Raw genomic sequence first — 25,334 nt, forward strand, 5'->3', positions numbered from 1 at the left:
GCAACTTTAATAATAGGTGATGCTACCAACCCAACCTATAATATACATGAAACCTGCAATAATGGGCAACTATTATAGGTACACACCAATCACTTTAAAGCATCCCATCCACTTTAAAGCCTTTCATTCATCCTTTTAATTAAAGATCCAGCTCCACTGGCAGCCAATTTTTGCTATTCCTCTGAATCAAAGACGCGTTTCACTCTGTGCGCTGGGCTTGATTCTCCATTGCCCTGCACCTTGTGAGCAACTTGTTCACACCACTACAAAGTGGGTGTGAAACTCTGTGGGCCAGATGCCACTCTCCAGTCCCAGTTTAGGAGGGTAGGGGAAACCATATTGGGTACAGAGCCACCATGATAGGTCCTATCTACTGTCCTTCCTGTGGATGGCTCAGAGGTCATGGCTGGGGAAAGAGGTCATGGTCGGGGCATCCCTGTACTCCTCTGATCCCTAGCTGCCATTGATTGCACAAGTTACAGCAATCTCCAGCTGCTCTAATTTGGGCAAGGAGACAGGCCTTGGATCGAATGGCCGCTGGATCAGAGGACAAACATGGCTAATCAGGCCCCATCTGTCTATAAGGCTCATTGGCACCCTGTGCCATGCAAGGTGCCATCCAGATGTACTGTTAGTGAAATAAAATGAGAACCGTTGCAATTCTTCATTGTTGTTAGATGCTTCCTTGCAATGGTTTGATTTCCAAACCCCGAATGGAAGCTTTTGATTTCTCTGTAGACAACATAGTCTATTCTGACCTTGTACAGAATGTGTAACTCTCTTTATGAATTACCCCTGCGCAATAGGCTAGCTCTCAATCAACCACTCTCAGCTCATTCCTCTGTCTCCCCACCACCACCACCAATGGCCTGACTCCCCCACCTGGCAGGAGAAAATGTGCATTATTCATCAGATGAAGGATAGATTGCTACCTTCGTAGAAATACTGTACCTCCCAATATGGAGAAGATTTCTGCCAGCCCTCTGTACTACTGACAAAGAATGACAACACCTCAATAATATTAATAATTCATTAACAATCGTCCATGCTCTGAGCCTTTGGATTTGCATAGTTTTCTGATACAGGGAAGCCAGGTTTTTAGCAATTCCCACCCCATCTGTCTTTTCTCTGCACAGGAATTTATCCCTGCTTTTTAGAAGCTAGTAGGGAAACTGGGTCTGTTTAGTATTCTCACCTAGTTACAGTCAGTACGCAGTGTGCTGCTACTGGGAAATAAATGTGTGTGCCTTCCTGGACTTAGGAGAAGACACTATGTGCCAATTTTTTTTTTAATATATTCTCTTGAAAAACATGATTACTTCAAATCTGGGGAATGTTTTATACAGATTTCCTTACTTGGTAAATAAGGCTACAGCTGCCTTGTTTATTTGTTAAAAGAAATGGTAACAATAATGTATGCATTTATTATGAGGGGTATGGGAGGAAAGCTCTCTAGGTTTCCCCCACCCATCATTTCCCCAAGTCCTTAAGTACTATCTTTAAATGGCCTGAAACATGACAACACCTTTCCCTTGCTCTGCCCAATACATGGGGAGTTCTCTCATGATAACGCCCTCCTCACTCGACCCGTATGCTTCAGGACTAAGGTGCAACTCAGATAGGTCACAGTAGTACAAGCAGCATAGTCCAGTGGAGGCGGTATTGGCCTGGAACTCAGGTGACCTGAGTAATTCCATCCCCCGCTCCTCCATTGACCTCCTTCTGTGATTTTGGGCAAATCCCTTTGCAGCTCTGTGCCTCAGTTTCCCCATGTGTCAAAATAGGGATAATGACCCTTACCCTCTTTTGCCAAGAGCATTTTTCACCCATACATCCTAAAGCAAAGTACTACTGTTAATGGTGCTATCACACAGGAACCAGCAATGCTACACAACAGAAAACTGGTAAAGGCCAAAACAATTGGAGGGGAAGAGTGAACCAAGGAAACAGGACAGTGTAGAAGGGTAGAAGGATAACCATGGAGCAGCAAGTAGCAGGGAGAGAAAAGGCTAGAGGGAGGACAGAGAACAAGGAGAAGACAGACAGGGCAAAGGGGGAGAGAGATACTGGGCTTGATAGACCATATATCTGATCAAGTATGGCAATGCCTACAAATATCAGGGATTAGAGAAGAAAAATAAATTGGGGGAAGAGAATCACAGAGGTTAGAAAGAGAAGAAAAGAAATACAGAATAAAGCTGATTGATTCTGATTGTGCAGGATTGTTTCTGATTACACATTTTCTAGTTCTTTGCCCACATCTATTTTTAAATATCTCACTCCCACTATTTCCCTTAGGGGACCAGTCAACAGCCTAATAGATCTACCAATGTGACACTTTTCCTGATAAGCTACATTTTCTTTTCCTATATCTCCTCTTTTGTCTCTTCCTTATTCACCCTTGTGCTTCACTAAACAATCCCCCTTCATCTCAGTGCTTACACCCTTGAAATATTTTAGACTGTTATCACAGCCCCCCACAGAGTCATCTCATAGCCAAATGATACATATTTTACCCTACCATCATAAATCAGGAGAGAATCTCAAAGAAGCCAGTGAAAGAAGAATCTATAAACTATTTCCAGGGCATATATGCACTAATAAAACTGCCATCGTCATTTTTCTTATTAACACACCCACCACACTAACATGCTTGTGCTTAACAAATGCTAAATATTCAAGAAACTCTGCTTTCCCCTTCCACTCCTCCACAAACACACAGGTCTTTGGGGTAAGGACCAGAGCCCCAAGACTTAATTTGTCGTACCAGAACATTCTCAAATTCTGTCAGGTGTAAATAAGATCAGGAGTTTGCTGATTTGCCTGACTGAATTTATATGCTCATTTTAGCCCACAAAACACATAACCTCCCTATAAGGACATAGCCAGCAATTGGCTAATACTCTGATTGGCAACTAACCGGAACTAGGAGTAAACATTCTTGCTGCAGACTGTAGGGAACCTGCACCATGAATGAATGGCCTGAAACTCTTTGTGTGTCTGGTGTGAGCAGATAGAACAAGGGCAGTCTCTGAAACTAACCTGAGAAATTGAAGCCATCCGATTAAAAATGAAATCAAACAACTCCAGGAACAAGTTTTACTCTGATTCCTATTGTGTTTGGCTTCTGCCTCTAGCTTTCTCACTAAGTGTACTGGGTGGTGGGTTAAGGGATAACAGCTGCATTTGTACCAAAGGAACTGAATCCCTAGAGTTTTTCTGAAGTTAACTTAAATGTGGATGGTTAATGTAAACATGTCCTACATGGTTTCAATGTTCATTTATGTTTCCCTGAGAAGCATGGGGGTGGGATTTCCATGTGTCACTTGCAAAGTTCTGAAAAATCCCCTCCCCATTTCTCATACACTCTGGCACCCTCACAGAGACACACAGCACATTCCAAAACACTTGTTGCATTCAAACAGCTTAATTTTGGTAATACTACGTTGAGATCGCAGGCAGCTCGGGAGGTTGATGGTGCTAAAACTTTGTCCTGGGCATATTACCAGCTGGAAGGATATCACAGGATGCTAGCCCACCAGGGAGACAGGAACATAGGAATTGCAACACTGGAACAGACCAATATTTCATTTAGTCCAGTATCCTGTCTCCGACAGTGACCAATGCCAGATGCTGCAGAAAGGAAGGCATAAAACACCCATAAGGCACCTAATTGTGCATTACACAACAGGGAAAGGTTCTTACTGTCACCTGCTGGTGATCAGATTCTGCCTTGAAGCATGATGGCTTACATGCCTTGTAAGTTTAGTTTCGCAAATCTGACTGCAGATGCTGCTTGTCAACTGCAAACAGGCCTGGCAGGACCTGAGCGTAAGCAACATGTCCAGAAGAGGGTTTTTGTGAAGAGTTAGGGTGGAATTTTCAACACCGCTCAAAGTTGCCCGGTTCTGCTCCTATTGAAGTCAATGGGAGTTTTACAGTTGACTTAAATGGGAGCAAAATTAGGCCAATACTGAACACTTAAGCCAACCCATATTTATTATCTTCAAATTTGGGTTTATGAGGTCTGATGCTTACCATAGAGTTGTTTCAATTATCTGAAGGTGATGATGACCTTTATCCTTACTATTCTGGCAATCTCTCACAACAATCTGGGCCTTTACTGTGAAAAAAAAATCAAAGTAAAAATAAGGACTTTCTCAGAGCTCCACCATGCAAAATAAAACTACGTTTGCTCATTAGGTGACCCCCATCTTTTTCCAAGTGGCTCAGAAGACACCCTACAACCACTGAAAAAATATATTTTAAAAATGAATCACCGCCTTAAACTATAGATCAATTAAAATGCAAGGGAGGCCCAATCCAAAAAGTTCAAATATGTTCTAGACTATGTTTTAAATGTTACCAGAATCCAGCGGCGTGTGAGTATGTTATTCCATTTGGGGCCTGTAACTCTTCCTAGTACTTTTTAAATTGTTTAATTCTCCCTGTACCCCAAATAGTGCTTGCTAGCATCTCTCAGTCACTGTTAGGCTGTTCCCACACTATAGAATGCACTAAAATGTTTCAACCTCATATTACTACTCTGGGATAACTTACTCAGTAGGGTGATCACATTCCCTCAGGGGAAGAGTCAAGTAGTGGGAGGGGTTTTCTGTAATGACCTGTATCCACATGGTGGCCTACTCAGTCATGGGTGGTGCCAAGACTTCTGGGGGCACATCCCATAGTGCATAGGGTCAGCTGCATCACTCTGACAGCTCTCAATGGGTACTGCAGGAGAACTTGTTTGTCCCTTTTGGGGCTTGCGGGTGGAAATGGTGCAAAGCAGGCAGCTCACACAATTAAACCTGCTCCAGGTAGTCACACTCCTGGTTTCTGCCTGCAGTCTACGTTGCAACTGGCAGTGAGGCATGGAAGCCTACTCAGAGCAATGACTGGTATCTGATGTTGGCATTAGTGCAACTCATTTTGGGGAGAGGAAGACAAAGCATGGCACAAAAGACTGTGGTGGGTATTTTGGCAGTGGTCACCACTTGACACTTCTCAAGTAGAGTGTATGAGCTGCATGCAAAGCTGGAGAAGCGGAGACAGTGGCTGCAGTTTCTAATGGAAGGTGAATCGTCCTGTACTGGCCTCTGGATGGCCGGCAGCAGGCTGATACAATGACTTGGCAGTGTGCATTCTTGAACATTGGAGCTCTGGACCAGAGATGAGCACAGTTGCTGCTACTGAAAGCCATGGACAGCTGGGGGTATAAATCACCATGCAGGCCTATTCGCAGTAGTAGTGACTTCTGGTCAGTACCCAGGGAATAGATAGATGGCAAGAAAAAGACATGGGTCAGGGAGGTCCCAAAGGATTGTGGGAAGGCACTGAAGGACTCAGCCCGAGACTGTTGTGCCACAGAGCTAGCCTGCATTCACCCTAGAGACAGGTTGAATAAGCAACTCTGAGGGAAGCCCACTTGAGGCCTGCCTCGTGCCCCCAGACTTGCTAACTTGTGCACTTACCACAACAACAAGAATGATGAGGTTTTGTGTCTGGACAGCGGTTGAGTTAAGGGAACACTCAAGCTGTAACCCCTCTTAAATGACTAGGGCAAATCCCTTAGGGAGGGAGATCACAATCTCCCCCATACCTGAGTTATGAGTCACTCTGACTCTGCCACTTCCAAGGTCATATTTTAGTTCAATAATTATAATTAACAACCCCCCCATTTAGCAATGTCCATGTTCAAAAGCCTTTACTATCATCAACTAATTAATTTTTGTCTCTTTGGTAACGGTCAATGACAGTCCCAATTATAACATCTGAAACAGCAGCCAAATCGCCTTAAACAGGAGCAGATTTGATTGGCAAATTATTACACAAGTGGAAAGAAAAAAAATCACAAAATAAAAAGAGAACTGGAAAGAGTCACAGACTCATAGAAGATTAGGGTTGGAAGAGACCTCAGGAGGTCATCTAGTCCAACCCCCTGCTCAAAGCAGGGCCAATCCCCAACTAAATCATCCCAGCCAGGGCTTTGTCAAGCCGGGCTTTAAAAACCTCTAAGGATGGAGATTCCAACACCTCCCTAGGTAACCCATTCGAGTGCTTCACCACCCTCCTGGTGAAACAGTTTTTCCTAATATCCAACCTAGACTTCCCACACTGCAACTTGAGACCATTGCTCCTTGTTCTGTCATCTGCCACGACTGAGAACAGCCTAGCTCCATCCTCTTTGGAACCCCTCTTCATGCAGTTGAAAGCTGCTATCAAATTCCCCCTCACTCTTCTCTTCTGCAGACTAAAGAAGCCCCGTTCCCTAAGCCTCTCCTCGTAAGTCATGTGCCCCAGCCCCCTGATCATTTTCATTGTCCTCCACTGGACTCTCTCAAATTTGTCCACATCCTTTCTGTAGTGGGAGGCCCAAAACTGGGCTCAATACTCCAGATGAGGCCTCACCAGTGCTGAATAGAGGAGAATAATCACTTCCCTCAATCTGCTAACAATGCTCCTTGTAGTTCAGGCACTGAACTGGGACTCAGGAGAGCTGGGCTCATTGCCCGGCTCTGCCATCAACACCATGGGTGAAATTGGCCACATTGTTGAACCTCTGTGCCTCTCAGTTCCCTATCTGAGAAACTGAGGCAATACTAGTTCCTTTCTCCCACTTTTCCTCTGCCTTGCCTGTCTAGATTGTGAACTCTTCAGGGCGGGGACTCTGTCTGTACAGTGCCTGGCACAATTGGACTTCTGCTGGACCCTCTAAGCAAATAATCTACAGTAAGAATACATACCTTTAGCTGTATACTAGAGAGACTATTTCTTGGCAGGTGTCATGGCATCTGCTCTACTCACCACTCAGTGGTACCTTCTTTGTGGCTCATCTGGGGAATTAGCTCTTCCACCTGGTTTGATGCCCCTTCCTGTGGTTAGCCAGCCTCCACGGTATCACAAGTCCTTTGAGGCAAACTGTCCTAGGTGTTCCACTCTCAATTGCATGGTCTGTACCTGGTAGGGGAACCCAGGCCTGCCCTCTACACCAGGTTCCAGCCCAGAGACTCTCAACCTAGCAGCTCTGGGCTTTTACTTTCCCAGCCCTTACTGCTCCTTTGCTGGACTCCTTCCTGCTCTCCCCTTAAAGCTTCCTGCTCTCCCTACCTTGTTTCAGGGAATGCAACTGCAGGTCTCTTCCCTGAGCATGACAACTTTCTCTCTTTATAGATTCTGCCCAGCTCCTCTGCCCAGCTGGACTTCATCTGCAATTAGGACCTAGGTTTCTCCCTACGTTTCCTTCAGGTGCAGCGTAAGGTTAATTGGCCTCATTTACCCCTTCATGCCTTGTATGGGGTGGACACCCCATCACACCAGCTCCTAAGTTTAAGTTACAGAATAACAAAATATTGCCAGTGACTTAGCAGGAAAACTCGATTGTCTGGTCCACTGTTCAAAGGGACAGTTTCTCAGAAAGGTGTCACATGTTCCAGTGGTTTGTGTGTGTCACCAGAATTCCTCCCTTCTTATAGCCTGCCCTAGTAGGTTAAGACTGCATTGGTAATATGTCCTCATTTAGATTAACATGGTGGAAACCCATTTGATTAGACTTTTGGATGACTCGTGCTCTCGTTATCTCTGACCTGCATAAAATGTTAGGCCATTTTTTTTCTCTAAAGTATTCCCTCCTACCCGAGCATCAATATCCTTTCACATCATGGACACAGGCTTTTGTCAAACTGTAAATTGTGAGGTTTCTCTCACATTGATATTACATTATGAATGTGTATTTGCTCCCCACACCCACAGAAAACAGCTTTTTGATTAGAAACAACATAGCCAAGAGATATCAGGTCTACTATATTAACAACACATTGGCTCTTAGTCGAGTAGCACAATGACAAACCCCAGTTCTTCATAGAACTGTCTGTCAAAGGGCTTGACTTTGACCTTCAGAGCTTGACCTTAACTGCCAAATTTGGGTCCAGCTCCTATACTAATCTTTGATGCTGGAACTATTTGTTTAATAAGTGTTCGTACAGTGCCCAGTGGGGACCTTAGACACAACAATTAATAAATAAAATACCATATAAGAGCTAAATAATAATAACAATGAATAAAGTTCCCCAAGGTGGGGTGGTCAGGTCCTATGGTCCCCCTCAGGCCCATTCCACACTCGGGGAGAATCACAGCACTTACAGAATAAAATATTTTGCAGTGGTTTTCTGCAGATCAGGACAGCTCACCAGTGGCAGACCATAGCACAGTCTTGGTTCTGTTACTTCAAACCCAGGAGGATCCCAGAGCCCAAAAAGAAGGACGATACAATAGCTATGTCTCAAGCCCTGTTTTTATATGTGACTTTTCACCCAATACATCTTTCTCTCACTGAGTCATCAACCCGCAGGGGGTTGGCAGTGTTTGCACTGTATCCCCCTATCCTAAAGGGTTTTAAAACAGGTTTAAACAATTAACTCTGGGCTGACTTGCAGCATACAGGATCTTAAGTATTGTTTAGCTGGAAAATAAAAGCCGTTGAAAAGCTGCCAAAAAACATTATGGTTAGTGTTTTAATATGCTCTTTAGTGCTTCTATAACTAACTGCTCCATGGGGTGCACGTTGGCCTTAAAGAGAGGCAATTACAGTCTAACCTTTGGGTGAAGGTTTGGGATGTGCCAGGGCTACCTAAAAAAGGTGGCTCTTTGCCCCAAATGGCTAATAAAATAACTGGGAAGATACTGGGTCTAGCATAGGTGGCCATATTTTAAAAAGTAAAAAAAGCAGAATACTTTTCTAGTGACAATTTTAGCAACATGAAATAATCATAGAAAAGACAAAATACCCTTCTTTTCCCATATAGCGTTCTGCTGTCCCTATCACTAACTAGTTTCTCAATAGTGAGATCAGCATCTTTCGGCTTTCCCCCATTCTGAAGAAGTTTATTATGAAACACTGACCAAGTATCACTAACATTCAGTTTGAGCCAATGGGTAACTTAGGTAGCCTCTAGGATCATTTGACTTTTCTCTTTGCTCCAAACAATGTTCATAGCTCTTGGACACTGGACAGTGTGTCCCTAGAAAACACAGCTTAAATACGAGGTGGTGCAGCAAATCATCTTCAACCAACATTGTGAAGTTATTAAAAAAAAAACCCTCCAAATGTTCTGATTGGTTAAATAAAAAAATTGGGACTGTCCTACTGAAACTGGGATATATGACCACTTTTAGCTGTTGACTGGGTTTTCCAATGCCTTCTTGTGAGATGGCAGAGTTCTAGTTTCCCTCTAGCAAGCACTAGTTAGGCCCTTGCTCATGAAAGGGACTGGATTCTAGTTAAATATACCATCCTTGTGCTTGGAGCAGGCCAGAGAAGAGGAGGGAAAAGTGACTTTAGGATCTTGTCTACATGGGGAAAATTGACCATCATAGCTATTCTGGAATAACAATTCTGCTATACCTATTCTGGTATAATTTAGCTATTCTGAAATAACTCCCCAAGGTGGGCACTCTAGTCCATAATAAAAGTGATTTTATTCTGGAATAATTACTTTGCTTCCAAAGCGGAGTAATTGTTCCAGAATAAAGTCCCTTTTATTTCAGAATAGAGTCCACATAGGGAGCTATTCTGGAATAGCTGTAGCAGAATAGTTATTCCACAGTAGCTATGAAGGTCAATTTTTCCCATGTAAACAAGCCTTGAACCACCCTTGTGCTCCCCATATGCAGAGGTCTGCCGAACCTCTGGTGTAAATTAGAGGCTGTTTCTAGGGTTTTCTAATTTACATACGTTCTGGGTCCCATTCCACACCTCCCACTACCCCTCGTGGGCCCTGGGAAGCAGAGAATACCCATAATACACTGCATTCTGGCCACGCTGGCAACATGCCACCATTCTCTATGGTTGCAGTGGTATGTATTTTTGTACCTCAAAAGGAAAAGATTCTGATTCTTTGATCTGGCACCTCGGAGGCCTCACCCTCAATTACTGCTGTGATCAACAGGGATCAGATTGAGCCCTGTTCTCCCCTAGAAGAAGTCTTGCTTCTCAGAAAGAGGAACTAGTGAAGCCGCCCTAAGGATTCACTTCTTTGAAAAACAAAATTTTACAAAAGCACAGCTATTTCTTTCCAAGCTTTCCTGTGTAATACAAAACAGAGAGAAGTCCAGAACAATAACTGCAGTCTTGTTTAGGTGCATGGCAAAATATGAAGCCTAGATTAAAATTTACTCTGTATAACTTCAAGAGAGAAAAATATTCTGGCAATGTTCTACTAGACTTAAGGCTGCAGGCATCCATACCAGATTTTTTTCTGTGCTAGAACTCTAACATATCTTGAAATGAATATGCCACCTTTAAGTGCTGGTCTGAATGACCAAAGAACATAGCACCATGTGACTGATATTGTTTTTCATAAGGCCAAGGATTGATGCCTGCAGGACCCCACTAGAAATACACCCATTCATGATGATTCCCCCTTTACAGTTACATGTTAAGACCGATCATGTAGACAGCTTTTAATCCATTTAATATGTGGCATGTTAATTTTATATCTTTTTAGGTTTTTTTATTCAAAATATCATGTGGTACCAAGTCAAAGGCCTTACAGAAGTCTAAGTATATTACATCAACACTATTACCTTTATTAGTCAAACTTGTAAACTCATAAAAAATTAGTCTCAAACTTGTAATCTCATCAAGTTAGTCTGACAGAATCTGTTTTTCATAAAGTTACATTGATTGGTATTATTATATTACCCTCTATTAATTCTTTATTAATCAAGTCCCATATCAGCTGCTCCATTATCTTGCCTGAGACTGATGAAGGCCTATAATTTCCCAGGTCATCTTATTTACCCTTTTTAAATATTGGCACAACATTAGCTTTCTTCCAGGTTTCTGGAACTTCCCAATGCTCCAAGACTTACTGGAAATCAACACTGACAATCAGCAAGCACCTCAGCCAGCTCTTTTAAATTTTTGTGTGTAAGATACTTTGACCTGCTGATATTAAAAGATCTAATTTTAGTAGCTGCTGTTTAACAGCCTCCAGAGATATTAGTGGAATGGAAAGAGTGTTACTATATGATATGACTACATCATCTGTTTGTTCCCCAAGTATAGAACAGAAATATTTATTGAACACTTCTGCCTTTCTATGGATAAATCTACCATTTCCATCCAGTAATGGACCAATACAATTGCCAGGATTCTTTTTGTTTCTAATGTACTTAAAGAATGTCTTCTTATTTGTCCTTAACTCTGCTGGCCATAGATTTCTCCTTGCATCCCTTTGCTTCCTTTATCAATGTTCTATATTTCCTAACTTCTGATTTATATTCATTACTATCAATTTCTCCTTTCTTCCATATGTTATAGGTTAAAAAAAAATCACACCCCTAACCAACATAGTTATACATAAAAAATCTGTATGTAGATAGGGCCTTAGTATTGCAGGGTGAGGGATAGACCCCTCGAAATTATGACAGTCCCAAAAAAATTCAGAATAGATGGCAAACTTAACCTAGACAATGCATCACTGAGGAATAAGAAAGTTGTGAAACCAAAGCGGAACTTTGAGAATTCCTTAATATTTAAATGCGAATTACCTTTGTAATTTTGTTAAGCATAAGATGATGATTTGAAATAGATACAATATGACTCATAATGTTTGGCTCTTATTGCGTGTCTAAGACAAGGCACATGATGACATGCAATTATGTGGGAAACTAAATTGCTAATTTGAGCTTCCATAAAAACCCAGTAAGTTAGAACAGGCATTCCAAGTTTCCGAACAGTTCAAATTCTTGCAAAGCAATCAAAGATCTTACATAAAGAACATTGTTATTTCAATGGATAATCACTGTACCTAGATGGTAATACAAACAAACTCTGCTCATTAAATATATGACTTTATAATTTGTGACTTGTCAAGAGGACAATCTCAGGTCAAATTTAGTCCAACTTTTAGTTTTTTCTTTTCAAAAAAATATACAAGAAGCAAAACAAAAATAAATAAACAAACAAAAACCCACAAGCTTTCTCAAAACCTAGAATCATGTTTCCATGATTTTCTCAATTGCAATTACAACATAAAGCATCCACTCCTTTGCAATGTTTGCACCTCAGACATTGCAACATTGTGCTGGTATATGAGAACCTGAAAGTCAAATTGGGTAAAAACTGAGAGCCAGATCATACACCCAAGATCTGTGTGTGGTGGGGTCCCAGATCTAGTCTGAACCCTCCTTTGCAGTCAGTCACCTTCCTCCATGTCATCATCTCTACCCCTTCCTAGGACCCATCCTATGGGATGCTCCACAGAGCTAGGATCCAGGTGGAAATAAGAATCAGAGACTGAGGGGGGCAGGAGACACACATCATACCACCAGCAACCCTTTGAAGATTCTCAGAAAAATGCTCCAGCCTGGATTCTATGAAGAGGGCTAGAAGGGGGAGGGATAGCTCAGTGGTTTGAGCATTGGCCTGCTAAACCCACGGCTTGAGGGGGCCATTTAGGGATCTAGGACAAAAATTGGGGATTGGTCCTGCTTTGAGCAGGGGGTTGGACTAGCTGACCTCCTAAGGTCCCATCCAACCCTGATGTGCTATGATTCTAAGATGGTGGGAAAATCCCACAGCCTGTTCTACAATAGGGTAACTCCCTTCTACTAAAGAACAATGTGGGAGAATATCACCGACATTTCCTCTTCCTCCATTCCTTCCCATGGGTTTTACTGCAAGAGGGAACAATCCAACCCTGAGTCACTCAGGTTTACTTTTCAATGCAAAATGTTGTATCAGGCTTTCCCCAGAAGAGTTTGAAGTGGGACATTTAAACTATTGTTTTGATATGCATTCCAGTGTGTGAATCCTTAGGAGGTTAGAAAAGTATGGCAAAAACTTTTAGAGCTTTGGCAAGAACAAGGTCAATTATGATTACACTAAATCTACAGCAGCGAGTTTACAGGGATGGCCTTTGTGTCCCATATCATTTCATTTTTTTCTCTCTCTCCATTCAAAACCTCTTTTATCCACTAACAAGGAGGATACTTGCACTGGACCTCCTATGTCCCTTTAGCCTGCCTTGCCTGAAAATAAACAGAAGGAAGTTTCTGGTGCTCTGAGATTCTTCCCACTTTCCCAGCTCTTGAACACCAAGCTAAACATTCATGAGAAGTAGAAAACAAAAAGTAGCAGATTTTTGTCTGACCAGTGAGTGCCAGGAACTCCAGAGCTGTAATTCTTCGGTTAACACCAAGTTCCTTGTTGATGTGAGGCAAGCCACTTAACACTTTGACCCTAATAAATAGCCTGATCTGTAAAATGAGGATAATATTTACCTACCTTCCTACTTCTCAGGGACATTGGGAGGTCAATATTTGTAAAGCACTTTGAAGAGAAATAGTTCTATCTGAGTGCTGTCATTAAAACACAGGGTACTATATTACTGATTATGATTATATATCAATATATAGTTACATTTTGTTGTGATGATCAAAGATCTATTCATTATTTTAATTATCAGTTTTCCCAAACTCAGATTTTTCTTTTTTTTTTTTTTTTAAATAAATGCAGGTTTTCCAATCTCTCCTCGATAAGTGCCATCAACAAACATAGACTCCAAAACTTAGGCACCAAAAGTGCCATCAATAAACACAGGCACCAAAATGGACATTTAGAGCGGAAAATAGCTCTTTGGGGCATGGATATTATTTTTGTATTTGTCAGTAAAGCACCTTGTACACGTTGGACAATCCAGTAGGGCCCCGCTGTTGTTAACATTAAATAGAGTTATATGTATTTAAATGAATTGGGGTAGACAGATTTTTTTTTAAAGTGGGGAAACATGAAAATATGGTAAAATCTCAGTGGAAAAACACTGGGATTATCCCTTTGAAAATGATAGTGGCAACTGTCTTTAAAAAAATCACATTTTTATCTGAAATTCTTTACCTCCTGTTGTGACAAATAAGTCCTAAGATTATTATACCTGAAAATTTAGAGAGAGAAAAAATGTATCTTTTTTAGGGTTTCTCTGTGAATTTGAAAGCTCTTTGAAGCTTTCTCTGGCTCCTCTGCAGCCTCTGTTGTTTGTGACTCTTTCACAAGCAATCAGGGAGAAAAAAAACCATTTTAAACAATCAGGAAGACGGGATTGTGATGCGTCCTCCCCCCCCCCCCGCCCTTCTTCCACCTAAGCAAAGAGGGTGGGCGGCAGGATTGGTGGCTGAAACAACGTATTGGGGTTTAATTGACTCGATTTCAACTTGACGGTGTTCCCTTTCGCTCCAGGTAACTGGCATCAAGAACGTCCCCGCGAAAAACTGTCCCCTCCTGAGTCGCCCTCTGGGATTTTTCCTCCACCTCCCGGCCTGATGTTCCGCCTCCTCCTCCTCTGTTCCCTCCGCAGCAGCGTCACTGGCTGCAAGTGTTTGGTTTAGGTTTGGCCTATTTGGCAACGAGCAGCTCCGGGCTGGGGCGGGCGGCAGGGCCGCAGTCACGTTGCAGAGCCACGTGCCAGTGCAGCGAGCGGCTGGAAAGCCGCCCGGAATGTGAAAGTTAATCAGCCGGGGAGCAACAGCTTTACAAACTGCACACGGGGGCGGGGGGAGGAAACACAGCGAAGAAGAGCGCGGCGGGACACGACGGCATCTGTCCGTTCTGCCGCCATCGGCACGCGGCAGCGGGGGAAATCCCCTCTCAGTCATTCCCTGCTGCCGGGGCGCCTTTTGATAGGTGGTGAGCGAGGGGAAAGCAAACAGCTGGATGTCAGCAAGACTCTTCTGTGCAGTGTGGAAGTGACAAGTGCCACCATTCTCCACATCTGGGCAGCTGCGCCCCAGATCCGTGCCGGAAAGGCAAGCAAGCCCTTGTGAAAGAGGCAAAAGCCCCAAGCAGCGAGAGCCCCTAAATGTAAGTGACTGACTAACGCAAGAGGGTTATAGGCGCTAATAACCAGAGAACTGCTGTGACCGAGCTTACAGCCCCCGGGCGCGCCTGTTGCATAGAATAGTAACTTCTGCTGCAGATGATCGCCCCGCACCGCACCGCACCGGCGGCATCCCGCGATCCATGCAGGCTCAGCCTGAGTCCAGATGCCACTTCCCCCAAGGCGGCGGCCTCCCGGGGCTGGGGAAAGGACCCCGCTGAACTAAACTCGGGGACGCACACACAGAGCCCAGCCTCAGCCCGTCTAATGGCACTGGGGGGCCTCCGGCGTCTGTTCATGACTGAGCTGGCTTTCCCTCCCCAGCCCACCGTCGCACGCTGTTTCGAGGCCTTCCCGGGCTGCTGGCGGCTGTGGCTCTGAAGGGGCGGGCGGGCAGACGCTGCCTGGGACTGGAGAGGCCGCTGGAGTGAAGCCTAAGGCAGCCATAGGCTCCGGGGGGGGGGGCAGGAGGAGGGAAATGGGCGCTCACATCTGGCCTCAGGTGGAAATGTGAACCTTCCCCGGGGCGGGGGGGGGGGGAATCCGACCCCCCTCCCCCCTTTCAGGTTTTGTCCCGTCAGGAAAACACCAACACGCCTGAATCCCAACCCCACACTAGCCCTGGCCACTCAGCCCGCAAGGCTCTGCCGGCTCTGACCCCCGCCCCGCCCCGCCGTGTGAGCGGCGCCGCGGGCTGGACAGGGCCTGTCACAGGCTGGGCGGACCGCCCCGCAAGCGGACTCCATGCGGGGCCGCCCGCGGGTGCGGCGTCGCGCCAGAGGCTCGCCACCGACTTAGCCGCGTCCCCCCTCATGGGACGACCCCTGGAGTAAGTGAGACCGGCATCTGCCCCACTAACGAATTGGTTATTATTATGCTTCCCTCCTGCCGCCGCCCACGCTGGCGGGGCCGCCCCGCCGCCTTTGCCACTAGGAGCGTCTTTCCCGTGCAAACAGGCGTTACCTCTGCGTGTGCCCAGCCGGCCCTGGGGTGACGGACGGCTAAGGAAAGAAGGAATCAAAGTGCCTTTGCGATTCGTTTACAAATCGGGCGCACCCGATGATGCTCTAGGCTCGATGTCCTGGGAATGGTCCCCCCCCCCCCGCCCGCCCGCGCTGCAGCCTCCCGGGCAAACGTGGCGCGCTCCGACGCAGCTCCCCGCCGGTGTGAAGAGTCCGCGTCAGGGGCTGCCAGTCAGGCGTGCGGGGCCTTCCGAGCGGGCACGGAGCAAAGGGGAAAGGGCGGGTTCGCTTTTTAGTGGGGGAGGGAAGCAACCTGGGGGTTTACTGTGCCGATTGTCCTTCTGATTGAATGGGTGTCTTGTTTGGTTGGGGCGTCGTTTGTTGGTTTCTTTCTTTCTTTCTTTCTTTCCCTGCGTCGTCGTTGTTCTTTTACAGCCTGTGGAAATGTAGCCCCGACCGTAACCGTAGCAGCGGGAGCCGGATTGCCACTAATTGCAATCCCATTGCAGCTCCCCCAATAGCATTTGGTGGGGATGGGGAACTGGGTTTGTTTTTCACTCCGACGCGCGGTTGCTTAACTTTGCGCACGTGTAGCGAAGGCTCTGGCGAAGCACCAGTACACCCCGTGCGCTCCTGTTCTACGGCGCTAACTCGTAGGGGGAAGTCTTTGCAAAGTTGCTGCTGACCAGACTCCTTATCGTTTATATTTGTCCTTATCATTTGTCTTCTCCTTAACCGCCCCATGTAAAGTCTGCAGGTGGGAGAGAAAGATACGGCTTGTTAGCTTAACAAAGGCAGGAAAGTTAATTGCCTTTTTGACTTCCCAGAGCAAATATAGCATATATGTGTGTGCAATCAGGTGCATATTTGTACTTGTCTATGCAAGGAGCCAAAAGTCCAACAGGATGGTACATTTGGTTCCCTCTAGCTAGGGACTTTCCCCTGGTTGGGCAGGTGAGCTGGAAGGGGTGCTACAAAAATCCGGATCCATCCCTGTGATTCTCTTCCTTCTAAGGGGACTGACTAGTAGCAAGGATGTAGGTAACATTTCCCCTAGAAATCCCCTACATGCTGCAGCCAGGCAGAGTAGTATCAAGTGCTCCTCCCTGAGAAAGTGTAGGCAAGGGAAGGGGACTGTGCCTCATTCCTTTGACACAGAAGTAAAGGGTCCCCGCAGCTCAAGGGGGTGCTGTGGGAACCTGATGCTCCTGTTGATGGGAACCATGTGAACAGCAGAACGAATGCAACTGAAAACGCTTGCCCGGAATACGTGACTTGTTTGTTCCCCAGCACGGGTGGCTATGGGAGATCTGTTCAGTTGTTCCTGGAGAAATCAGCCATTCCCTTACCTTGTGTCTGAGAGTATGGAAAATAACTCACACCCAACCCCCTCCCTGCTGTCCTGAATCTGTGCAAGGGGTGAGCCATGCAAGGACGGACTATGGTGCACATGCCTTTGCTGAGGAGGCAGGTACAAGGCAAAAACTGGGGAGAAAGGAGAAGAGGTCAGAATAATCTGAAATCAGTGAAGGTGGTTATGCCTTTGTATGTTTCTGGAAAAGGTAAAAAGATGCAACCTGTAATTATGTATTACCTGCTGTAATAATAATGATACTTAGCTCTTATAGAGCACTTTTCACCAGCAGTTCTCAAAGCCCTTTACAAAGGAGGTTAGTATATTTATCCCATTTTACAGATGGGAAAACTGAGGCATGGAGCAAAGTCACAAATAGAACCAGGACTCCTGAGGTCCAATCCAGTGTTCTGTGCAGTAGGCACACTACCTAATAGGCATATTGCATATCTGAAAAAATAGGACTTTCCAACTAGAATTTTAAATGACCACACACACACACACACACACACCATTATTATTATACTGAGGGAACAGTTTTCCATAAGGATGAGAATTTAATATTCCATCCAAACTTTTTTCCCCAAAAGAATTCATTTAAATGTTTTCACCATTGATAAGAGCTGATTGAACTATTTTGAAATTCAAAATTTTGACAAAATGTTCCATCAAATTTTTCAGGCAAAAATAAAAATGTTTATGGAAATATGAATTAATTTTTGACCCATTCTAGCTGACATATAACCAGAGGAAAATTAGAAATGGCCACCACTAATGCAGAGCCCTGTTCTTCAACGCTTACTTATTCAGGTTGACATCCATGGAGCTACTTGTTTGAGTAAAGACAATGCATGAATGAGGGTTGATTCATAGATCTTTAAGGCCAGAAGGGACCGCTGTGATCATCTAGTCTGACGTTCAGTATAACATGGGCATTGGCAATTGGACCTTCCTGAATTAATTCCTGTCTGAATTTGAACATATCTTTTAAACAAACATCCATTCTTGATTGAAAAATTTCCAATGATGGGAGGACAGGCCCTCCAGTTGTTACTACAACTCCCAAAAATCAGTGGTCAGGAGAGACTGAACCATACTGACCACAAAGATCAAGGTTCTAAATACGTTGTAGGTAGAAAGTATTTCAGATTATTTTGTTTTTGCAGGTTTGTAACACACAGAGTTTTACACGCAGAATTAACATGTGGAACTCATTGCCACAATGGACCTCTGACGTCGAAGGCTTAGCAGGTTTCTAGAGAAAGGTTAGGGGTGAAATCCTAGTTCTATTCAAGTCAATGATAACGTTCCCATTGATTTCAGTAGGGCTAGGATTCCACGCTAGATATTTATATGAACAATGAAAACATCTACAGCAATCAAATATGCCACAAGTTTGGCAAAGGTATGAATCCTCATGATTCAAGGTATGAATGAAGGCAGTAAGAAGAAACTTTCTCTAGGGAAAGGTTATTCTAGAATTACCCACTTCAAGGTGCTCACATCTTCTTCTGAAGCAGCTGGTGTCGGCTGCTCTGGATAAGTCTACACAGCCCGCAGCAGCAAGTCTCAGAGCCTGGGTCTTCAGCTGCAGGCTCCTGAGGCTCATGCTATGGCACTCCCAGGATATGTCTACACCGCAGCCGCTCCAATTACAATCTTGTCTGAGATCCTAAGTATGCATTCGGGCAGCTAGCCCCTCTTGTCGCCCATACCACCATGGCTGCACTGTTATTTTTAGCATGCTAGCTCCATCAAAGATAGCACACGTATATCTATCCAACCTGAAATTACACCTCAGAGATAGGAGACTGGGCTGACTAGACTGCTACTCCCATGTACTATAGCTACTCCTGTGTTCCTCTAATCATAGACATGGGCAAGACAGATTCTTCTCTAATTAATGTTATTTAAGAGATTCAAAAATGCTCTTACCAAAGGTCAAAAATGTTTGGGAAATACCATATTTTGTCCTTGCGAAGTATAGCAAAAAGCCAATTTACAGTCCATATGAGAAAAGTTTCTAATGCAAAAGATTATTTCCTGCAGTGCACTCACTACCTGTCCTTTCCTAATGTTGATGGATCACCTTTGAGTAAACTTAGTTTAAACGGTTGGAAGTTTGGCACCAGATGGAAAAGGGTCAAAGCAGCAGGGTGACTGTTATTAGCTATAGTGACAACCAGCACTGCTGAGTATCCTGACAACTAAGGGCCAGATGATACATTAATACAGGAAAAATGGAGTTGCCTTCTGAGATTTCGGACACCACCCAGATTTTTGTTGCTGAATTTACAGCTGCTTCTCCTTTACAGGCACTGAGGGCTCAGTGATGGCTCACCAAAGAAAAAATAAATGAAAACCATTATTTTTAGAGACAATAATATCTTGTTTATATACTAGATATTTTCACATACAGAAGCACCATGGGCTAGTAGTGGACAAAGAAGGTGGGAGTCTGGAACTATTATGTCCTCTGGCTCTGCACTGATTGTATGCCTGGCTTTGGACAAATCACTGACCCTCTCTCAATGTCCTACTCTGTGTATCCTCCAGACTTCAGAGCGGCAGCAGCTAGATCCACTCCTTGGCTGGTCGCTAATGCATCCCTAAGCCCACATTAGCCTCTGTGCTGCCTCTGCCTCCATCTCCACATTCTGGGGTTGGGAGAACAATGGTGAGTGGATCCATGTAGAGAAAGCAATTGGATATCTTTCTAAAAGGTATGCTCTAGGCTCAACCAGAAGTTATGGATTTGATACAGGAATTACTGGGTGAGGTTCTATGGCCTATGTTATGCAAGAGGTCAGAGTAGATGACCATAATGCTCCCTTCTGGCCTTAAAATCTATGAACCTCTACATACATCTCCCCTCAGTTTTGCTCTGTCCCCAACCGTCCCCCCAGCACATCACATAGGCAGCCCTTGAAGAACCAAATTCCTTTCCAGGATGAACAAGCCAACCCCCTCCACTAGCTCTACATGGAGCACCCCACAAAAAAGAGAGGGAGAAGCCCTCCATCCCCTCCACAGCAAATACAACATTGGCAGAGGCTCCAGTCAACACAATCCACTGAAGTCAATGAGAGTTTTCCATGAAGATGGGAGATTGACAGAAGTTTTCCCAGTTTCCCAACAGTTCCTGTAAGCGGATCAGAAATGCCTTAACACTTGCTACGTCCCCCATAGAGCATGTGATGCCTGTTGAACTGACCCCACAAAAGGTGTCTGATGATCTTTCTGTCTCTGGCAGGGAATCGTTGCTCTGTACGCTCGTTGGAGAGCGGCGGATTGGAGAGCAAATGGAGTGGAGGTCAGTGAAGGCAAACCATGTACGAAGGAACCTCTTCGGCCCCGTGGACCATGAACAGCTGCAGCAGGACTTCCAGCACATGCTGCGCAGTAGCATGGAGGGAGCCCAGCGGAAGTGGAACTTTGACTTCTTACGAGACATGCCAGCTGAGGGGCTCCTGCAGTGGGAAGAATTACAGAGCCATGATGTCCCGGCCTTTTACCACAGTTGTGTGGTGGGTGAGGCTCGCAAGCCTTTGAAGCCCTTGAACCAGGGTATAGTCAAGGAGGTCAAGGCTCACCACTTTGCCACGGTGACACTGACTGAGAACCCCAAAGTTTCCAAGAAAATGTCGGGCAAGAAGAGCCAAGCAGGGAAGAAACGAAGACAGACATCCTTGACAGGTGTGTGAGATTTGTACTTATGCTGCTCATTAGGTCAGAACTAGCTCTGAGAGCTTCACAGGAATTTAATCCTGATAGACCTGTAACTAGCCTGGTCTTAAACAAGCAACACTTCAAATAAATCAGATGACATGCCTGATGCAGACAGGTTAAGGGAGCTTATCACATGCAGTTTACATAAGAGACAATTAGGCTGATTTTCACAAGGGCTGTGCACCTGCAGCTCCCACGGGCTCCTACGTGGGATTTAGGAACGCTCAGAATATCTGAAAAGCAGACCAAATAAGGCTCTGTCAAACTTAGGTCTGGTCTACATTAAAAAATTAGATTGACCTAGCTACAGTGTTCAGGGCTATGAAAATTTTTGCGTCCTGAGCACCATAGTTAGGTCGAGCTAAGCTCCGGTGTAAACATGGTCAGGTCAATCATTCCATCAACCAAGCTACCATCTCTCAGAAAGGTGGATTAACTACAATGATGGAAAATCCCTCTTCTATCTGTGAAGGAAGCATCTACATTACAATGCTAGAATGGCACAGCAGATGTGGCCTTAGTGTAGGTGGGAGAGACTAGGCAACTAAAGGGAAGGGGGTGATGAAGAATAGTTAAGATGACTTGTCCAAGGACAGCCTGGATCTCAAGTTGGGTTGTCGAGCAAGACAGTATGACTTTCACCAGTTCTTGTCATAGATCTGCGTAGTTAGCCATGTGTACTCTTCCCAAAGTGTTGTCTGAGACACAGTGGGCCAAGCAGAGCGAGGGGAGGAAGAACAGGAACCAGAGAAGGTTGCCAATTTTCATGCTAACTTCAGCTTGGCTAGAATACTGAGTGAAAGCATCCAGGAAGTGTAAAGCAGACCAGTCTTAAACTTGGCAGAAAGGCAGATAGGGCCAGCTTTTGAAGTGCTCAGCACCCATAACTAGAGACAGATTTTCAAAGGAGCTCAGATCCCATTTACTCTGGGTTCGAGCTAGACTGCTAAATAGCAATATGGACATTTTTGCATAGGCAGTGGCTTGGGTTACCCACCCAAATCCAAGACAGCCCAGCTCTCTGTCTTGGCAGCTAACCCAAGCCACCAGCCATACCACAATGTCGACACTACTATTTTCAGCACGTTAGCTTGAGCAGATCTAGCGCAAATCTCTCTGCCTGCATTGAGAATCACAGCTTCCAGCTGCAGTGTAGACATACCCTTCGGCACCGACACCAGGGCAACATTTTCAAAAGTACTCAGCACCCAACCACAATCCTGATTGTATTTCATTTATCCACACAGGGATTTTGGTTGTCCTGGACTCCTGAACAACAGGATTCTTTCTAGCCTATATTGGGGGGTCTAATAAGAAGTACCAGCCTTAAATTGTGAAAAAAGATAATTAAACTAAGACATTAGGAAACTTCTTTTGAATAGTGATGCAGATCAGACAATAGACTAATTTGCCAGGAGAGGCTATGGCATAAACTGGGTGCAAGCAAACAATATGTGTTTTAATACAGTCAAATGTAAATGTATATGTCTAGGAACAAAGAATATAGGCCATATTTACAGGGTGGGGAACTGTATCCTGGAAAACAGCGACTCTGAAAAAGATTTAGGGATCATGGTAGATATTCAGCTGACACCAGGGCTAATGTGATGCTTGGATCCATAAACAGGGGAATTTCGAGTAGGAATAGAGAGGTTGTTTTACCTCTCTATTTGGCACTAGAGTGACCATTGCTGGAATACTGTGTCCAGTTGTGTCCACAATTCAAAAAGGATGTTGATAAATTGAAGAGGGTTCAGAGAACAGCCACAAGGTTGATTAAAGTATTAGAAAACATGCCTTGTAGTGATAGACTCGAGGAACAAAACCTATTTAGTTTAACAAAGAGAAGGTTAAGGGATGATTTGATTACAGTCTATAAGTATCTTCTTGGGGAATACATTCTGATAATGGGATCTTCAATCTTGCACAGACAGGTCTAACATGATCCAGTGGCTGGAAGTTGAAGCTAGACAAATTCGAATTGAAAATAAGATGTAAATTTTTGACAGTGAGTTTAATTAACCATTGGAACTACTTACCAAGGGCTGTGGTGGGTTCTCCATCATTTGCAATTTTAAAATCAAGATTGGAAGTTTTTTCTAAAAAAAAATATGCTCTATGAATTATTTTGGGGAAGTTCCATGGTCAGACTAGGTGATTACAGTGGTCCCTTTTGGCCTTGGAATCTATGAATCGCAACCAATGAAGTGAGCTGTAGCTCACGAAAGCTTATGCTCTAATAAATTTGTTAGTCTCTAAGGTGCCACAAGTACTCCTTTTCTTTTTACGGATACAGACTAACACGGCTGCTACTCTGAAACCGTCATTAGAGAGGTTCAAGAATGAACTAGAGCTTAGTGATGAGAGGACAATCCTACACTAGAGCACAGGGCAGTGATACTTAATGAATGCACTTTTCATCTCCAAAGCACTTTGCAGGCATTAACTAATTAACTGTATAATATAACTGTAGGAGTACAGGAGCGTTATTCAGGCTTCAGTGTTGTGACAGTTGGAGGGTATCACTATTCAGTTGTAAATCTCTGTCTAGCAGTGTAGGAGCAAATTATGCAAATATTTCCAAGGGATATTTTCTTCCATTCTGTTTGCCCTGGTAAACAAACATTTCCACAGTGGATGTAGAAACCAAAACACCAAGTTGCACAGCTTAACACTTTCCCATATTTGTTTTTACAAGTGAAAACTTGTTGGTAGAAATTGGTCCCCCAAGAATTCTGGATGCAATGAAACTGATCTATCAGAGCAATCATGTATATTCTGCCTATTTTGGTGGGGCTTTGAGCTCGTTCCATTTCTCTCTCTCTCTCTCTCTTTTTCTCACATGCACCCATTTATCCTCCCTATCACCACCTCAACAACAGTACATCAAAATCGCCCATCAACTCAGAAGATCTGTACTCTGCTCCCTCTGGAACAAGACGTGACTAATCCATGTGACAGCTGGATTAGTCATCCAGAGTGATGCCTACCTCCAGAGGCCGAACCCACTCTGTGCCACACGCCCAACCTCTGTCATCCCAGAGAGTGTGGACTAAACTTTAGACTGGTTCTGAACACAGGTATCTGCTATCTCATTTAGTCAAGCAGAACTCAGTAGTGCTTTGCAGTAAGGTCCTGCAATGGTGCATTTAATTTACACTATAAAAGACAGTAGTGGTCTGGTTAAATAAATATCAATGTCTTAAAAACCAACATGGGTTCTGGGGACACTGGAGTCACCAAAGTGGGAGGAACTGAAGCTTTCTCACTTTATCTGACTCCTTGGACAGGCAGAGTTAATTAACCAGTAAAAATGCAGGAGTTTTGCCATATTCCCAGGTCATTTGACACATGCACACCATCAGTTCCAGCCTCTGTTCTGATTCCATGAGAGTGCTTCACAGCTGCAGATTTACAGTGCAGCTAGGCTTTATTCTGGCCTTTTCCAGGGACTGAAGTGAGCTGTTTTTTTTGTAAGCCGGATTTTGTAAGCAAGATGCATCAGTGGCCAGAGCTAGAGAAGGAGCCAAGGGAAGGAAAGACATTTTCCATGAAGCACCGGCCTCCCACTTTCACATGCCAGGTCTCATCCTTTTGTTCTCAGAACACTGTGGACTTGACTTTGGGCATGTCTACACTATGGGTGCTGTGGCAGCACAGCTACAGCACTACAGTTATGCTTTCTACAGTGATGGAAAGTGGCTTATCCCTTGAGTGGCAGTAGGTAGGTCGATGGAAAAAAATTTCTGTTGACTCAGCTGTGTCTGCACAGGGAGTGAGGTTAGGTCCATCTTCTGGACTAGTGGTTTCAAGATACTGGGTAAAATTTTCAAAAGTGAGTGGTCTACACTACAAAGTTAGGTTGAACTAGCTATATCACTCAGGGGTGTGCAGATTCACTCCCCTGAAAGATGTAATTAAGCCGACCTAAGCCCCGGTGTCATCACTATGAGGTTAATGGAAGAATTCTTCCATCGACCTAGCTACCGCCTCCCAAGGAGGTGAATTTATTACAGCAATGGAAGAACCCCTTCACTACAGCAGTGCAGCTGTGCCACTGTAGCATTTCTAGTATAGACGTACCCTGAGGCACTTAGAGCCCAGATCTTCAAAGGCATTAGGTCCCTAACTTCCATTGAAATCAATGCGAGTTGGGCACTTAAATTCATTTGAGGATCTGGTCTTGAGAAACCTTAATCCCACTTACTTCCATCAAGACTTTGGCTCCTACATGCACAAGTCCCTTTTGAAAATGGGACTTGGGCTCCTCAATTACTTAGATGCCTTTGAAAATTTTACCCTTGTTAAAATTCACCATTGATGAAAGTGAGGATAATGCCAATGAAGTCATTTATGACTTTGACCCACCAAGTATAATCCATAATATATCTCTCCTCCCCAGTACAAATTGGA

At 44.4% G+C, this 25,334-nt stretch overlaps 1 protein-coding gene and 1 long non-coding RNA gene across 5 annotated transcripts in view; one reads left to right on the forward strand and one right to left on the reverse strand.

Moving 5' to 3' along the window:
• LOC119858219 lies at window positions 1-17,282 on the reverse strand. Of its 2 annotated transcripts, XR_006281580.1 has the most exons (5): window positions 17,188-17,282; window positions 15,840-16,589; window positions 9,923-10,032; window positions 4,039-4,123; window positions 1-3,633 (listed from the first exon to the last, which is right to left on the reverse strand). It is a non-coding gene; the product is annotated as an uncharacterized LOC119858219 (long non-coding RNA). The 2 variants fall into 2 exon arrangements; XR_006281583.1 differs by lacking the exons at window positions 15,840-16,589; window positions 17,188-17,282 and having other exon boundaries at window positions 9,923-10,488.
• LOC119858218 (cyclin-dependent kinase inhibitor 1-like) overlaps window positions 14,384-25,334 on the forward strand; it is a 17,656-nt gene continuing 6,705 nt past the window's right edge. Inside the window, exons 1-2 of one of the 3 annotated variants that reach the window (XM_038408268.2) lie at window positions 15,480-15,705; window positions 20,446-20,888. In XM_038408268.2, coding sequence (XP_038264196.1) covers window positions 15,689-15,705; window positions 20,446-20,888 — 460 coding nt within the window. In that variant the 5' untranslated portion in view covers window positions 15,480-15,688. Of the gene's footprint in view, window positions 14,861-15,479; window positions 15,706-20,445; window positions 20,889-25,334 lie in introns of those variants that run through there. The other 2 variants (XR_006281578.1, XR_006281579.1) reach the window with 2 other exon arrangements.

Source organism: Dermochelys coriacea, chromosome 1 (assembly GCF_009764565.3).
Source record: "Dermochelys coriacea isolate rDerCor1 chromosome 1, rDerCor1.pri.v4, whole genome shotgun sequence".
Classification (NCBI taxonomy): Eukaryota; Metazoa; Chordata; order Testudines; family Dermochelyidae; genus Dermochelys; species Dermochelys coriacea.